The following is an 18077-nucleotide window of genomic DNA, read 5'->3' as shown; positions in this document are numbered from 1 at the left end:
TTCTACTCTCAACCAACACCAACAAATAGATTAACTGATCCTTCATCTTATTGCTGATTGTGGGATCTTGCTGTGTGGAAATTGGCTGCCATATTTGCCCAACAACAATGACTACATTTCAAAAAATAATTCACTGAATGTGATGCACGTTGGAATATCATGAGGACGTGAAAGGATGCTACATAAATGTAAGTTCTTTCTTTCAATTTGCAAAAATGAGTGCCCTTTCATATTGCAAGGGAAAATAGAGCCAATGTTGGAGATGGAAAGTTCTTTAGGATTTGTACTACTCTTGTAACCTAAGAGTGCTTTAACAACAATTTTTTTTCTTCAAATTGTATTTTTGTTGTGCAGCACCAGATCTATATCATCAACCTGTTGCATCTCCCTTTAGTGGGAGGTTTTCAGGAAAGCTAAGTTCCTGGAATGACCACAAATAATCTGCTCATTAACCTCTGATGAAGAATTGCCATGTTGGAAGCAGCAGCGAGTTCATGTTACTGAATTACAACTCTAAGTAATTTACTGTTGCAAAGTAAATAGCACAAAAGTGAAACAGTTAAGGCCTATTATACATTTCTACTTAATTAGGACTGATTAGAATAGTACTATGTGTGAGTATGTATGTATGCGTGTAGAGGGAGTAGGTCGGTCATTCAAAGTAAGACTCACTGGGGCATAAATTTTTTAGCGCGATTCGGCGGCACGCAGCGACAGCATGCCACAAATTCATCCTCCACCTCATCATCATAATTCAGGCAAGCTGCAGGCGCAGCTCACTTGTCAGGGCCTATCCAATTTTGGCCAGTATCAAGGCTCACTGATAAGTCCGGATCGCAAGCTCCAACTAAGGCAAACGAATTTAACAGTCCAGGTCTGAAATGGATGAAGGGGCCTCATTTCAATATATGAAGCTTGCGTTCATTTTAGGCAACCACCAGGGCTGCTAAAAAACATGCCCTGACCAATTTAGCAGTGGCCTGAACGCCCATTCAGATTAGGTGCAGGCCTCTGTCCTGCTAATTTGATTATGTTTGCATTCATGTCACGCCTGGAAAACAGGCACAACAATGGTGAATTTAGGCCCCACTCAGTTTTGGTCTTAAAATGCAATCTATTTTAATATAACCCATCTCAGTCCTCATACTTCTGAGATGATAACAGCTCTGAGGGTGGGAGAGGCGGGGTGTATTGGTTCCTATGTGTGCTGGAGGCGAACATATATGTGTGTGAAACAACTAATTCTGAGCTAACATCTCCCAAATATTACACTACAAGGTCTACAGTATTATTTCTGCAAGTGCAGCACTCAACACTCACAGCTCATGTACCTTATTTACCTTGCGGCTAAAGCTGGTCCACTGAAGCCTAGTTGACGGCACACAACCATGGCATCTCTATTGGTCCACTGTTTAGCACATATTCCTCCCCAGTGCCCATCAGACACAATTTCTACTCTGCCATTATATATATTCTTTCCTCCAATCAAATGGATATAACCTACAGGTAGAAGAGACAGAGAGAGCAACAAAGTGAGCATGTCAGCAGCTTCAGGTCCTACTAAATTAGCTGGTAGTTTCTAAGTATGGGATAAAAAGATTAACTCAAATCCTATAAGTTGTACTTCAACAAACAAACAAAAAGTTTGCTAACATCCATTAAAATAACATTTACCTGCTGGGATTTGAAAAGTGCTGAATTGAGCTGAAAATCCCTCTAGTTCCATAGAGGAGTCAGATCTCATTGTGATGCTCATTGTATTGGAAGACCCCTGGAGCTGTGGTGGCACCTCAGAGCCACAGAATCTGATTTAATGAGGTTGAATAGGAAAAACAGAATTTTACTTTACAGCTAGTGCTTTAGTGTAAGTAAACACCAGTAATTAATATAAGTTGTATCACATCTTGTAAACTTTAACTTTTAATCTACTCGTACAAATGCCAAAATGACTGGATCCAGCATTTTTTTTAATTTGTTCCTGTGAGGTGGGCATCACTGATAATGTAATGTTTATTGCCCACCCTTAATTGCCCTAAGGCCACTAAGAGTCAACCATGTAGCATGGGACTGGAGTTACATGTAGGCCAAACCAGCAGGTCCTTCCTTGAAAGACACTGGCGAACCAGTTGGATTTTTACAACACTCCAGCAGCTTTTTTGATCATGTTCCAGTGCCATCCCACAAAATACCAGATTATTGAATTCAATTTGATAACTTGCTGTAGTGTGATTTAGAGTTTACAATCTCTGAGTTGTTAATCCAGTACCATAACCATTAGGCTGCTGCACAAGAGGGTGCTGTAACTACAGCTGTGAATCATTTTTCTTAAGAGCTATTAAGCATTAAACATTTACAAAATGGTTCAATACAATAGAAGTTATTAGCAAATTCATATATTTTTCATGAAAAACTATTACTCCTGTAGGATTCGCAAAATCCAGAAAATACAGTCTAGATTGGTAAAACCCCTGAAATGGCCACATTGTGAGAACACAAGATGGAGTTGGCAGTTCTCATGGCTCAGTTCAAAAGGACACACCAGCAGTATCTTACAGCAGCCTGAGTCATCACCGATTAGAAGATTCCAGAACTTACTGCTATTGATATGATAATATGGTTACAGCAGTAATGAACTCGTAAACAAAAGTATTTGCACCTGGAGTTGCGCTAATTGCTAGCAAAACGCAAACCCATCTCTGAAATCGCTGAGCACAGAAAAAAAAACATTATCTGTACCAAACTCAGAGGGACACAGGACAGATCCCATCAGTTTCATTTACAAGACATTAAAATAAAGTACTTGCTTTTGTCAAAGCAGCCTGCCCATTACCTTGACAAAAGAAAACCCCTGATTTGGTGCCGAGATAAGGGCAAGGAAACAGTATAACTGTTGAGGGAAAATCAACAGCAAGACATTCATTCAGTGAGATTCAGACAGATCCATCACAGATTCACACAGACACGAGGTCAAGGACAGAGCAAGGAGGACCCACAAGATTGTGCAGGAGAGCAGATTCAGAAGTTCAGTCCAGATCCAAGACCATCAGGAGTTCGAAGGCCGAGTGGAGAGGAGACGGTTCGAGGAGTTCGGAGGACTTTCAAGGTTGTGCAGGAGAGCAGATTCAGAAGTTCAGTCCAGATCTAAGACCATCAGGAGTTCGAAGGCCGAGTGGAGAGGAGACGGTTCGAGGAGTTCGGAGGACTTTCAAGATTGTGCAGGAGAGCGGGTTCAGGAGCCGGTCCCATAAGGAAGATCGGAGATCCCGGACGTCACAGGAGTATCAAGATCAAGGACGGTTTTAAAACTCTGGTGAGCATAAAGGCCCAACTCTACCTAGCTGACCTAGTTGAGGTATATTTTAGCAACGGGAGGGTTTGTAACATTAAGGGTTTTGTAATTCAGGAGCGTGATTTATCCCTCGATGTGTCCGTGCGCTTTTCCCACCCCCGTTTTAGTATACCGCTGATTAAGAATTGTTGTATGATTTAAGATAGTCAAAGTTATTCCTTGTGTGTTAAATTTTAGTTCCCATTGGGAGACGTGCTAATGATTTTTGTCTAAATTGATTCTTGCATTCTCTGTGTTTATTCTCCTTGAAAATAAAGACATTTCTGATTTAAAACTCACCTTGTCTCACCTGATCCATTTGTCTTCCAAGTCACAAGTTGGGCCACACATCAAGGTTGTCTGGCAATAAGCCCAGTGTCTAGAACTGGTGAGGGGGGAGCGCTTCGGAACCGCTCACGAGCAGTGCGAAATCAAAACCGATCTAGCACACCATAAGCTCGTTAAAACGACCCCTTACACTCCTGACACACATTACAGTGCACAACATGACCCCATAACCAGCATTCCTTTTATAGAAATTAATTTATCTTCTTTCATATCTTAATTATTCATTTTAGCATATCTATGAAGTGTCTTACAAACTTCTGTGTTTATAATTCATAATTACCAGTGTTTACCTGCCCATTTCCACTTTGCTGGGTCCTTTGCCGTCATAAACAACCACATAATCATACTTGCATGTTCTGTGTTCCTCGATAAACAAGGAAGTAAAATCCAAACGGATAAAATATCCAGGAGGAGCTTCAATCTCCCAGGTGCAGTCCATGTCACTCGGGTAGGATTGTGGATAGTGTGGTGTCTGAAATCTTCCTTCGGTTTGTCTCATCACACCACCACATGAATCTAACAGGAAGCACAGTGCACTTGGTCATTAGTGTTTTGCATACTGGGTACAAACCACATGTTGCTCATTATGAACTATTTAACAGTAATCCATTACACTCAAAATGAAATACTGGGAGTAATTATCACTGAAAAATGACAGCTTTAATACCATGCCGAATAACAGGATTCCAAATCTGTCCTACACTTTCTTATTGAAACCTTTGTGACACAGAACTTACCTACTTTACCTGAGGAGCATAATCTTTATGGATTATTGAATCCAATAATGTTTAATAGAATTTGCCAAAAGGTTCTGTGGAAAAGGTAAAGAATAAGCAATACACCTGGTAGCAATTTGAATATACAAGTAGGAAGGAGCATATTAGGATTCCATATTCATTGATTAATTTGTAACCCTATAGGATAAGTTGTAAATCAAAAGGAGCTTATATGAAAAAGATCAAGAGGAACGGAGCTGGGAGAGAGGAGCAGACCTGAGAGAGAGAGAGAGAGAGGACCTGGGAGAGAGAGGAGACCTGGAGAGAGAGAGAGAGAGAGAGAGAGAGAGAGAGAGTGAGTGAGAGTGGAGCAGACCTGAGAGAGCGGTAGAGAGGAAACCTGGGAGAGAGAGAGAGTGGAGCAGACCTGAGAGAGAGGGAGAGAGAGAGAGGAGACCTGGGAGAGAGCAAGAGAGAGAGGGGCAGACCTGAGAGAGAGGAGACCTGGGAGAGAGAGAGAGAGAGAGAGTGAGAGTGGAGCAGACCTGAGAGAGCGGTAGAGAGGAAACCTGGGAGAGAGAGAGAGTGGAGCAGACCTGAGAGAGAGGGAGAGAGAGAGGAGACCTGGGAGAGAGCAAGAGAGAGAGGGGCAGACCTGGGAGAGAGAGGAGACCTGGGAGAGAGAGAGAGAGAGAGAGTGAGAGTGGAGCAGACCTGAGAGAGCGGTAGAGAGGAAACCTGGGAGAGAGAGAGAGTGGAGCAGACCTGAGAGAGAGGGAGAGAGAGAGGAGACCTGGGAGAGAGCAAGAGAGAGAGGGGCAGACCTGAGAGAGAGGAGACCTGGGAGAAAGGAGCGGACCTGGGAGAGTGAACGACATGAGAGCATCACGGAGAGGGGTAAAAAAAAAACTAAAGTGACGTCAGCACAAGGGAAGAAGCTGATTGGCGAGTAGCTGGTGAGTATTTTTTTTGTCCAGATCAGGGACAAGTCTTAGTTTATTTCTGGTAAGTAGTATAATAAATAGAGGCATGACAGGGCACCTCAATCCCGTCGAATGCAACTCCAGGATGCTTCTCGTGTCCATGAGGCTGAGAGCTACATGCAGGAAGAGAGGGAATGGGTGACCGCCAGACAGACAAGGAGGACCAGGCAGGTAAAGCAGGAGTCCCCTGTGTGCATCTCACTCTCTAACTGGTGAAGGCGATGGTTCCTATGGGGAGTACAGCTAGATCCAAGTCCACGGAACCATGGGTGACTTAGCTGTACAGGGGGCGATGAGGAAGGTCTGGAAAGCAATAGTGATAGGGGATTCAATAGTTAGGGGAACAGACAGGTGTTTCTGCAGCTGAAGACGTGACTCCAGGATGGTATGTTGCCTCCCTGGTGCCAGGGTCAAGAATGTCACCGACTGGCTGCAGGGGCGGGGGGGTGAACAGCCAGAGGTGGTGGTCCATATCGGTACCAATATCATAGATAGAAAGAGGGATGAGGTCCTGCAGGCAGATTTCAGGGAGCTAGGAAAGAGATTAATAAGCAGGACCTCAAAGATAGTAATCTCCGGATTACTCCCAGTGCCACGCACCAGTGAGTATAGAAATAGAAGGATAGAGCAGATGAATGCGTGGCTGGAGAGATGGTGCAAGAGGGAGGCCTTTAGATTTCTGAGGCATTGGGGAGTTGGGACCTGTACAAGAGTTCTGGGGAGTTGGGACCTGTACAAGAGTTCTGGGGGCGTTGGGACCTGTACAAGAGTTCTGGGGGAGGTGGGACCTGTACAAGAGTTCTGGGGGAGGTGGGACCTGTACAAGAGTTCTGGGGGAGGTGGGACCTGTACAAGAGTTCTGGGGGAGTTGGGACCTGTACAAGAGTTCTGGGGGAGGTGGGACCTGTACAAGAGTTCTGGGGGAGGTGGGACCTGTACAAGAGTTCTGGGGGAGGTGGGACCTGTACAAGAGTTCTGGGGGAGGTGGGACCTGTACAAGAGTTCTGGGGGAGTTGGGACCTGTACAAGAGTTCTGGGGGAGGTGGGACCTGTATAAGAATTCTGGGGGAGGTGGGACCTGTACAAGAGTTCTGGGGGAGTTGGGACCTGTACAAGAGTTCTGGGGGAGGTGGGACCTGTATAAGAGTTCTGGGGGAGTTGGGACCTGTACAAGAGTTCTGGGGGAGGTGGGACCTGTACAAGAGTTCTGGGGGAGTTGGGACCTGTACAAGAGTTCTGGGGGAGTTGGGACCTGTACAAGAGTTCTGGGGGAGTTGGGACCTGTACAAGAGTTCTGGGGGAGTTGGGACCTGTACAAGAGTTCTGGGGGAGGTGGGACCTGTACAAGAGTTCTGGGGGAGTTGGGACCTGTACAAGAGTTCTGGGGAAGTTGGGACTTGTACAAGTCGGATGGGTTGCACCTCAACAGGGCCGGGACTAATATCCTTGTGGTGTGGTGGTTGCTAGTGCTGTTAGGGAGGGTTTAAACTAGCTTGGCAGGTGGATGGGAAGCTGAGCATAGATTCAGAAGGGAGAGAAACCAAACTGGAAATGAAGGCAGAAAATTACTGAGTGAGTCTGGAAGGTAGAGGAAACAAAGACTAGAAAATAGGCAACAAAGGAGTTGTCCTCAGAGCTAATAACATAGCTATTACTGAAACATGGCTTAAAGAAGGGCAGGAGTGGCAGCTCAACATTCCTGGTTACAGGGTTTTGAGACGAGATAGAGAGGGGAATAAAAAAGGAAGGGAAGTTGCAATATTGGTTAAAGAAACAATTACAGTTGTGAGGAGGGATGATATGCTAGAAGGATCATCAAATGAGGCCACATGGGTTGAACTGAAGAACAAAAAAGGGGCAATCACACTGCTGGGAGTGTACTATAGACCCCCAAATATGCAGAAGGAGATTGAAGAGCAAATATGTAGGTAAATTTGTGAGACGTACAAAAACAATAGAGCAGTAACAGTAGGGGATTTCAACTATCCTAATATTAACTGGGATAGAATCAGTGTAAAAGGTATAGAGGGTGCAGAATTCTTAAAATGCATTCAGGAGAATTCTTTTAGCGAGGATGTAGCAAGCCCAACAAGAGAGGGGGCAGTTCTGGCCATGGTTTTAGGGAATGAAGCTGGGCAGGTAGAAGGGGTATCAGTGGGGGAGCATTTTGATCATATTTCGGTTAGATTTAGTGTAGCTATGGAAAAGGTTTAAGATAGACCAGGAGAAAAAGTTTTCAATTGGGGAAAGGCCAATTTCACTAAGCCGAGATGTAATTTAGCAAAAGTGGACTGGAAACAGCTACTTGAAGGTAAATCAATGTCAGGGCAGTGGGAGGCATTCAAGGAGGAGATAGTGAGGGTTCAGAGCAAATATGTTCCCACAAAGAAAAAGGATGGGACTCCCAAATCTAGAGCCCCCCTAGATGTCAAGGAGCATACAGGGTAGGATAAGGGAAAAAAGTGATGCTTTTGTCAGATACCAAGAGCTAAATACCACAGAAAGCCTAGAGGAGTATAGAAAGTGCAGGAGTGAAATTAAAAAGGAAATTAGGAAAGCAAAGAGAGGGCATGAAAAAATATTGGCAAGTAAAGTCAAGGAAAATCCAAAGATGTTTTATAAATACATAAATAGCAAGAGGATAACTAAGGAAAGAGTAGGGACTATTAGAGACCAAAAAGGTAACCTGTGTGTGGAGGCGGAAGACATGGATATGGTTCTTAATGAATACTTTACATCTGTCTTCACAAAAGCAAGGGATGATGCAGACATTATAGTTAAGGAAGAGGAGTGTGAAACATTAGATGAGATAAACATAGAAACATTAAGGGGTTTAGCATCTTTGAAAGTTGATAAATCGCCAGGCCTAGATGAAATGTATCTCGGGCTGTTAAGAGAAGCAAGGAAGGAAATAGTTGAGGCTCTGACCATCATTTTCCAATCCTCTCTGGCTACAGGCATGGTGCCAGAGAACTGCTAATGTTGTACCGTTGTTTAAAAATGGAGAAAGGGATGGACCGAGTAATTATAGGCCAGTCAACCTCGGTGGTTGGCAAATTATTGGAAAAAATTCTGAGGGCCAGTATTAATCATCATTTAGAAAGGCACGGATTAATCAAGGACAATCAGCATGGATTTGTTAAGGGGAGGTCGTGTCTGACTAACTTGATTGAATTTTTTGAGGAGATAACAAGGAGGGTTGATGAGGGTAGTGCATTTGATGTAGTCTACATGGTTTTTTAGCAAGGCTTTTAACAAGGTCCCACATGGCAGACTGGTCAGAAAAGTAAAAGCCCGTGAGATCCAAGGGAAAGTGGCAAGTTGGATCCAAAATTGGCTCAGTGGCAGGAAGCAAAGGGTAATGGTCGACAGGTGTTTTATGACTGGAATCTGTTTCCAGTGGGATTCCGCAGGGCTCAGTAGTAGGTCCTTTGCTTTTTGAGGTATATATCAATGATTTAGACTTCAATGTAGGGGGCATGATTAAAAAGTTTGCAAATGATACAAAAATTAGCCATGTGATTGGCAGTGAGGAAGAAAGCTCTAGACTGCAGGAAGATAGCAATGGACTGGTCAGGTGGGCAGAAACATGACAAATGGAATTCACTCCAGAGAAGTGTGAGGTAATGCATTTGGGGAGGGCTAACAAGGCAAGGGAATACACAATAAATGGTAGGATACTGAGAAGTGTAGAGGAACAGAGGGACCTTGGAGTGCATGTCCACAGATCCCTGAAGGTAGCATGACAGGTAGGTAAGGTGGTTAAGAAGGCATAGGGATACTTCCCTTTATTAGCCGAGGCATAAAATATAAGAGCAGGGAGGTTATGCTTGAACTGTATAAAACACTAGTTAGGCCACAACTAGAGTACTGCGTACAGTTCTGGTCACCACATTACAGGAAAGATGTGATTGCATTAGAGAGGGTACAGAGGAGATTTACGAGGATGTTGCCACGACTGGAGAATTTTAGCTATGAGGAAAGATTGGATAGGCTGGGATTGTTTTCTTTGGCACAGAGGAGGCTGGGGGGGAGACTTGATTGAGGTGCATAAAATTATATGGGGCCTTGATAGAGTGGATAGGAAGGACCTATTTCCCTTAGCAAAGAGGTCAATAACCAGAGGGGCATAGATTTAAAGTAATTGGTAGAAGGGTTAGAGGGGAATTGAGGAGAATTTTTTTCACCCAGAGGGTGGTGGGGTTCTGGAACTCACCGTCTGAAATGATGGTAGAGGCAGAAACCTTCATCACATTTTAAAAGTACTTGGATATGCACTTGAAGTGCCATAACCTACAAGGCTACGGACCAAGAGCTGAAAAGTGGGATTAGGCTGGATGGCTCTTTTTTGGCAGCCACAGACACAATGGGCCGAATGACCCCCTTATGTGCCATAAACTTCTATAATTCTATGTGCTGTGGGATTTATTGGTCCAACCTTGGTCAGGTACTTTACAATTAAAAACTAATATGTTTAATGGTTTCATTTATATTTAAATAAACCTTCACTTACCTAATGTCACAAATGAGGCAGCAGATGGAAGTACATTGTCTCCTTTTGGTGGCATTCCTATGGTGACAACAGGAGAAGATAATGTGGCCAGCAGATGAAGCTTTAATGTCCCATTTGCTGCAGGTGTTTGCACAGAAACCGGACTTATGGATGATGCAGCTGAAGATGAAAACTCAGTGACAACATCTGTGATGTTGGCAACATTTGTTACATCCAATGAGGAAAAAATCTCCACACCTGTCAAATGAGTCACAGAATATTGACTTGTTTCCTCTTTTGGTAATGTGCCTGTTACTGGCTGGTCTCTATGTGTTCCAATGGATGTGCCCGAAATATCTTCATTAACACCTTTAGAAGAGTTTTGCTGCACCATACTCTTTTCACTAAGTCTGGAAGATGGTTCTAAGATGTTAGCAATAGTTGTAACTGCCTGGAGTGTACTTCTACCTTTGCCTACTAAAGGCTGAACTTTGCCATCCTTTCTGATCATATGTAAATCATTCTTACTGGTTGTTACACTGACAGGAGCTTTATCTTCTGCATTAGTGGCGACATATTGTTGTTCCTCACCTAGGGAGTGTATGAGTGTCTGAAGAAAGCTATCTTTGTTTAGGGTTTCTTTTTGATGGGCCAGATTCCTTTGCATTTTTCTTGCATCTCCACTGGAAGTGTTTGGATGAAATGTTCTTTCTCCACTTGATGTGGTAGATTCTATATTTTCACTGTCTGTGGATTGCTGAAATTTGCTTAAGGGTGTGGTTATACCGGATAGGACTGAACTACCTACTGTTAGCACTGGTTCAAATGTGTGATCTATACTGTATGCAATTGGTTGGGTTGTATTTATTTCACTAGTTGCATTTACCTGTGCATTCCTTTCTGTACTAACTGTTGCTTGTGATTCTGGATTGTGTGTAATAGGTGTATATAGCTTGATCCCATCATTCATTCTGGATCCAAATGATGATTCTTCATTATTATTTACAATGAGGTTTGATTTTATATTTACTTTCTGCAGTTGGTCTATGCTGGAAACTGCTGCTTGTAAAAAGCCCTTTGCTTTGAATGTAACAGGCTCTACATTTATGCCTGCAGTGGATGTCCCTAGAAAAGCTACTTCATCTGGACTAGATGTAGCCAGCTGTATTTTTTTATCTACACTTTGTGGAAGACTTGTACCAGATATCTGCAGATAGTTTGCCACTGCCTTATAATTACTCTCTGTTCCTGAAAGGGTTGTATCACCTCTCCTGGTTGAATCAAGCTGAACTGTACCTTGATGGTCCTGTTTCTTTCCTGTTGGATATGGAATGTCCTCTACTTTAAGTGTCTTAGGATGAAAATTATCCCCTGTAGTAGTCATCTCCGACACTAAACTTAGTGAAACTGGCAGATGGGTAGTGGGTGTCAGTTGCTGGGCTGTACTATCCTTACCAACCTTTCCCAAAAGCTTTGTCCTTTTTGTATTAACTGTATCTAGTTGACTTATTTCCCCTTTAGTATAATATTCCTCTATTTGAAAAGACAAATCTGATTTGTCACTTTTCCTCATTTCTGTAACAGATTTCTCCAGGTTCAACACTGAATGTGTCTTGTTAATTGCATCAACATGTTCATTTTTCCACTCCATATCATTTGACTCAGATGAAGAGAACTGTCCTAATCTGTTCAAAGAGTTCCCTTTGAGTTTTAAGACAGATTGATTATGTGGATCCTTTGTATCAGTAATAGCATCCTCTAAGGGTAGCCCTGGTGCTACAGTGCGAATGACAAATGAAGATATCTCAGTTTCAAAGGTATTTGTCACTGGTCTTCTTAATGTATCACCAGCTTCTGTTGAGATGCTTGTAACTGGCGATATTTGAGATGAAGACATTTGTTTTCCTGTCACCAAATGGATGTTTGGTTGCACTGTTTGACTTGTAATCACTGAGTTGGCTACATGTTTAGCAGATTCAAGAGTCATTGCCGAGATATTAACCCCCATAAACTCTTGCTGACCTTCATAAACTGATGAAGAATGTTTTAATATTTGCTTGGTAAATTCTGTGGATGTCAATTCATTCAAACTACCTTGTTTGCCTTCAAATATGGATTTCTTATTATGGTCAGTGAGTGAAAATGAATCTGCTAAATCTGACTGAGTACTGGTTTGGAATTTGCTTGAAAGATCTGGACTTCCTAGGCTTGCCTCTGTCACATTACCTTTACTAAGGAGAGTTTGTTTAGGGAGTTGATTTATGACAGTTGTCACTTCATGCTGATATGATGTGATCATATAGGGAATACCTCCTCTATCAGGGTTACTTTTATGATTAAGTGAAGCTTGAGGGGGTTTAAAGTCTTCATGTCCTGAATCATTTTCTCTTTTAGAGGTTTTAGGTCCATTAACAGTCACATTCCAAATTTGTAACAACTCTGCAGTTACTTCGGAGGAGGTTGTGGTTGAATTGCTTGTCACTTTTGATTGGTATTCTTTTTTGGTCTCATTGTTCAAGTTGTTCATTATTTCAGACTTAGCCCAATCTACACTTAATTGAGAAGCTGCAATAACTTTATCTCTTTCTTCTGAATGTAATAGCTGTTTACTATTTGAACTTGTATCAGAATTCTCAGTCAAAAACGGTTTCACCGATTCCTTAATGTCATCAGTTTCTGAACTGTTGATGGAGGAGGCAATTGAAGATTCTGTAAAAGTGACAAAAGTTGAAGTTAAAGTTTCTGGGTCATATAGATCCTTAGTATGTTCGCTATGAAAGCTGGGTATTAATGTATTTGAGAACTGAATTGTTTTGTTTTTAAACTTATGGGTCCGGGACAGACCTGGCTCAGCAATTTCTTGTTTCTTGGAAACATTCTTCCATGAGGAAGGTAGTATTATGCTCAATAACAGATTCACTGATTTGCTGCTAGAAGTTTTGTCTTCCAACTGTAGTGATGTGTTATAAGCAGAGCAGTCATCATCAACTTTATAACAATACACATCCCATTTTTCCAGCAGATTCTTCTTGACTCCATATGATATAATGCCGACTCTGTTTTGGCCACAATTCCAGTTTCTGTGTATCCTGGGATAAGCTACCTCTCCTGATGAAATCCAACCTGCTCTGCATTCTTCTAGTCCAGCAAGGTAGGCGCTGTGAAGTTGATCCCTAGTTGCCACCACAGCACCAAAGTCTTGCTCACAAGCCAGTTTAGCAGCAGGAAAAGTAAGTGAATAACGAATCCGCTGATCATAATGAAACACACCACTTAGACGCCCTACAGAAGAGAAAGCATGTGGTTTAAAAATATTAAGGTTGAGAAAAATGTTCTAGTTTGACACATCTCTTTAAGCGACATTTACTGTCACCAGTTTTTCATGATCCTGTTATACAGTTAATTCCCTGCCATGGTCCTGGTTGTCTTGTTATGTACATTAATGGTTTTCAATATTAGCTGTGAAGAAACCAAGAACAAAGTAAAATGATATATACTTAAATACATCTTTGGACAATACAATAATGGACTCACAATTACAATTCAAGACTCCTGTTCTTCTTACAGAGTTATACAGATGTAAAACACATACAGGATGTCATGTTATTGCATTTATCCCACGAGTAAGCAACAGCTTAAAAACCCATGAGTAGCACGGTAGAAGGCAGCTTATGATGGTCTTGCTCCAGTGCGAGATGGCAGTGCTGAGCATTAAGTGCTCAATTTATATTACACAACGGTAACATTTTTTAGTATTTCTTTCCCTACAGATCTGCCTTTTCTTTTCAAAAATAGAAAGAGCACATTAATGCTTCATGGGATGTCAGGTGGTATTGTGTTCAGATGAGACCTGGGGATTCTTGTCATACTTCTGCGTTTATCACATCAACCCCCGAGTAAACACAAATTTCAAAACAAGCATACTCACACAAAGTCTCATACACACTCATACATAAATATACGTGGCTACCATAAGAGTAATGCATATATAGACCCTGGACTTCCTAACAAACAGACCCCAGTCTGTCAAATTAGGTAACCACACCTCCCCCCCCCCCCGACCCTGAACACGGGGGCCCCACAAGGATGTGTGCTGAGCCCCCTCCTCTACTCCCTCTTCACCCACGACTGTGTGGCTGTTCATGGTTCCAACACCATCATCAAGTTTGCGGATGATACCACGGTAGTAGGCCAGATCACCAACAACGATGAGTCAGCCTACAGGGAGGAGGTCCAGCATCTCGTGAAGTGGTGCGCCGATAACAACCTGGCCCTTAACATCAAGAAAACCAAAGAAATCATTGTGGACTTCAGGAAGTCTAAAGGCGGAAGTCACACCCCCATCCACATCAATGGGGCTGTGGTGGAAAGGGTGGACAGCTTTAAGTTCCTCGGAGTCCACATCACGGAAGACCTCTCCTGGTCCCTCAATACCTCCTCTCTGGTGAAGAAGGCCCAGCAGCGCCTATATTTCCTAAGGAGGCTGAAGGGATGTAACCTGTCACCCCTGATCCTCTCTAACTTTTACCGCTGCACAATAGAGAGCATTCTGACAAACTGTATCACAGTATGGTATGGCAGCTGTAGCGGGTAGTCAAAACTGCCCAACGCATTACCGGCACCCGGCTACCGACCATAGAGCACATATACCAGAAACGCTGTTTACGGAGGTCACGGTCCATCATCAAAGACCCTACCCAACCCAGCCACAGTCTGTTCACCCTCCTGCCATCTGGGAGATGCTACAGATGCATTCGCACCCGTACGACCAGATTTAGGAACAGTTTCTTTCCCAGGGCTGTCATCCTACTGAACTCCACAAATAAACTCTAAAGCCTGCACATCTGCCAATGCACTTTATTATGGTTATGTTTATGTTAATGTATTACAAGCCAAATGTATGTTGTATGTTTAAATGTCTTAATCTAAATGTACACTCTCGGGAGCCGCAAGCCTACATTTTGTTGTACTGCACTTGTGCACTAACAATGACAATAAAAGTTGATTTGATTTGATTTTGATTTGATTTGATTTTTAGTTAGGAAAATAATACTTATCTAATAATCGTAAATTAATAATTTGATAAATTTATGTTACAAATTGATGAAATTGGAGACTCGCAGATGGCAGTATAATATTTCTTAGGTGAAGCATTTTCAAGTAAATATTTGTTTAGCATTAAAGGATGTATTAATAACCCCTTGTGTTCTTTGAATTAGCCATGAGTACTGAGACTTCCACAGCTCTAAAAATACACAAATCTTTCACTAACATATAGCATCTATTAATAGTAGCTTCTGTCCACTTTCAATACTAATTACAAAGTAGAATCCAAGAAACTACTATTCCATCATAAGCTAAAGAAGCATAATACATAAGAACATACGAAATACAGTTATAATTTTGATTTTAGTGCATGCTGTTCTGCAGTCTTCAAAGGGTTAGCTATAGTTAAGGAAGGCATTTTACTTTAGAATTTTTGAATTACATAGTAACAGCTACAACATTGAAAAGAAAACACTCAAGTAAAAAGATCATAAAAATAAAATAAAATTAGAGGCCAACATCACACTATATGGAACATCTACTTGATCTCTAGTTTCCAAATATATTAAGTCATCCCAATAGCTTGAAATTGCACTGTTTTCCACCCTTCCCATTGAACAGCACAGGGATTACAACACACAATAATCAATGGTATCACTCAATAAATTTAGCTGTTTGTGAGTTTGAGTGCATGGGGCTGATCAGGCCGGATCGCGGCTGCTGTCGGGGACCAGAGCCTGCAGCGATGGCTCTTCCCTTTAAGGGAGGGAAGGAGCCTCGGATCTCGGCAGCGCTGCACGGAACACTGTGCAGCGCTGCATCCTTTAGCGTTTCAGGAAAGAAGTGGAGCGCTTGATTTAGCACTCCACTTCCTTCCTGGAGCGCTAACACCGAATTTACCAAAAGCCGAGAATCATTAGTGCCTGGCACTAATTTTTCCAGCTTTCAAAATTTCTGGTGCGCTACCGAATTTCTCCACCATATTCTGCTGTCTCCACAAGTCCCAGATTGTAAAGGGTATACAATTGGCCTCTATTTCAACTCCAGGTGGATTCCCTGCTCAGTCGGAGTTAAAGTTACAGTCGGGTCTGAATAATGTCATTGGGCCGCAACATGCATATGTAAAGAAGGACCTTGTTGGCTCCGGGCGCGTGTCCTTGCTGCCTGCTCAGGAGAGCAGGTTAAAATTGCAACGATGCGATCATGGCGGCTTTCGGACAGGTTTCTGCTGAGCGAGTAGGGTTAAAATCGCCCCAATTAATGTTTGACTTACAGTACTGGGATACCCAGTTTAAGAAGCTAAAACCATTGCAGCATTGAAAAAAACTGTTACATATGTTTGCTTTATTAAACAGAATTAAAAAGGAGGAAACTCGATGCAGTGGGGGTGAATTTCTTTGCCATTTCCAGTGCACTTACCATGCAGGAAGGTTCAACGGCCCCATGGTTACTTTTTAAATGAGCCCTGACACTACATTGGAAGTAAACACCATGTGAAACGGCCTCCTGGGGAGACTCTTGCACTGCTACATTTCAGAATTATACTGCAACTTTCTGTCACTGCAATACAGAAACTACTACACAGCGACACAAAAGTGGCAGTTTCACTGTACCCTTGGGTAGTTGAAAATGAACTACAAAGTAGGAATCCACTAGAGGGGGTTCAGGTGATGTCACAAGCCACAAGGCCAGTTTGTCAGTCAAATTAACCCTAAGACTGAATTACTGCCTGTAATCTTTTGCAACAAATACAGTATTTATATATACTAGCAATGATGTCTGATTATGCTTCTGTGCAACAGCATGGGACGTTCTTCTACATTAAAGGCACTAAATAAATGCAAGTTGTTGATTAGAGGTCGTCTGGGATCTAGAATATGATTCTGGTGTTTAGCTGCTAACCTGGTACAGGGTATATGCCTCTCTGATAACTGTCCTCAATAGTCAAAACCAAATAGTTGTAGCTACAGTATTATAAACTAGAAGTCAATCAGAAAGCAATTGTACCCGTAAATCTCAGGTTCCAGGTCAACGACTGGCCTTTTTAAGATAGTTACGCATCTCTAACAAAGTGTGATGCTTGGTGTATTATTATTATGATATATGCTTAAGCCTTTAGCAATGCCATTACTGCTGCCATTGAGTGCTGGGCCGAAATGACGCAAGACCTCCCTAAATATCAAAATAATGTGGGATTTCACAGACTATCTGATTTTGTCACAGGGAATTACAGATTTTTTTTTCATGTAACAGAACTCCTCACTCATTGTACACACAAATCAAAGGGACTTTTAAAAAGTTGCTGGATTTTTATGACGTAATTTAAGAACTATTTCGATTTTAAAGAGTTTTTAGTCGGAATTTTCCACATTTGCAATCTTTGTAATCAGCAATAATGACTGCAATTGAACAGTAAAGTATTTAAAGTGGTAGACAGCCATTTTAGGTAATAATGTCCACACGTATTGTGGGGAAATGTAGATTTTAAAGCTTGCTTTTCATCTGAGACGACATTCGCTTATTCAGAAAACGGGCGTAAGATTAAACTACTTACTGCTCAGGTAGAAAGCACAGTTCAGCTCCTGAGTGGTAGCACAGTAAGTGACGGGCGGCAGCACCAACACGGCCAGAAAAAGAAACATTTCTAGTGAAGGAAAACAACTTAATTAATAGCCGCTAATACAATAGCCGGGTTGGTACAACGTGGGGATCATCACTACATCAAAAATAATTCTTTTTATCGTCTGTCTATTGCGCAGATTACTTTTCTTTCAGAAATGTGGAGGGGCAAAGACTAAATCATGAAATAGCACTGACCTGAACAATTACTGTGTGAAGTCTCCAAAGAAGCGATTGCCCAGAGCACGGCTCCCACTTTGGTCATTCACAGTCGTGCTGAAGTGAAGGGAAGAATCCCCCGCCCCAGGATCATCTTCCTGATATGAACTCGGGCCGGACTGTGGCGGTTTAATGGGCTGTGTCCCGAGAGCAGGAAACAGCTCTCGACTCCAATTGACACCAACGCTCAGCGCTCAATCGCTGCACAGACTCAAACATGACATAAAGGGGAGCAGGAGATATAAAACTATCCCAGCCGACAATAATAAAGGCTGTTTTTAAATAGATGTTTAGTAAATTCCTTCTGAACTGTAGTTGCTTGTTTT

General features: G+C 42.3%; 1 protein-coding gene across 2 annotated transcripts in view; it reads right to left on the bottom strand.

Moving 5' to 3' along the window:
* Positions 1-17743, bottom strand: part of LOC147117333 (uncharacterized) — a 99941-nt gene extending 82198 nt beyond the window's left edge. Inside the window, exons 1-7 of one of the 2 annotated variants that reach the window (XM_085987130.1) lie at positions 17731-17743; positions 17468-17557; positions 10676-13149; positions 9889-10624; positions 3967-4192; positions 1675-1805; positions 1341-1500 (exon numbers count right to left, since the gene is read on the bottom strand). In XM_085987130.1, the coding sequence (XP_085843256.1) occupies positions 1341-1500; positions 1675-1805; positions 3967-4192; positions 9889-10624; positions 10676-13149; positions 17468-17555 (3815 nt within the window). In that variant the 5' untranslated portion in view covers positions 17556-17557; positions 17731-17743. Of the gene's footprint in view, positions 1-1340; positions 1501-1674; positions 1806-3966; positions 4193-9888; positions 13150-17467; positions 17558-17730 lie in introns of those variants that run through there. The other variant, XM_085987129.1, reaches the window with a different exon arrangement.
* Positions 17744-18077: the final 334 nt, after the last annotated feature.

The sequence above is a fragment of the Somniosus microcephalus genome, chromosome 5 (assembly GCF_052327205.1).
Source record: "Somniosus microcephalus isolate GS21.2 chromosome 5, FLI_Smic_1.0, whole genome shotgun sequence".
Lineage (NCBI taxonomy): Eukaryota > Metazoa > Chordata > Chondrichthyes > Squaliformes > Somniosidae > Somniosus > Somniosus microcephalus.
Note: the sequence above shows the minus strand (reverse complement) of the source record. Positions and strands in the feature narration are given on the sequence as shown.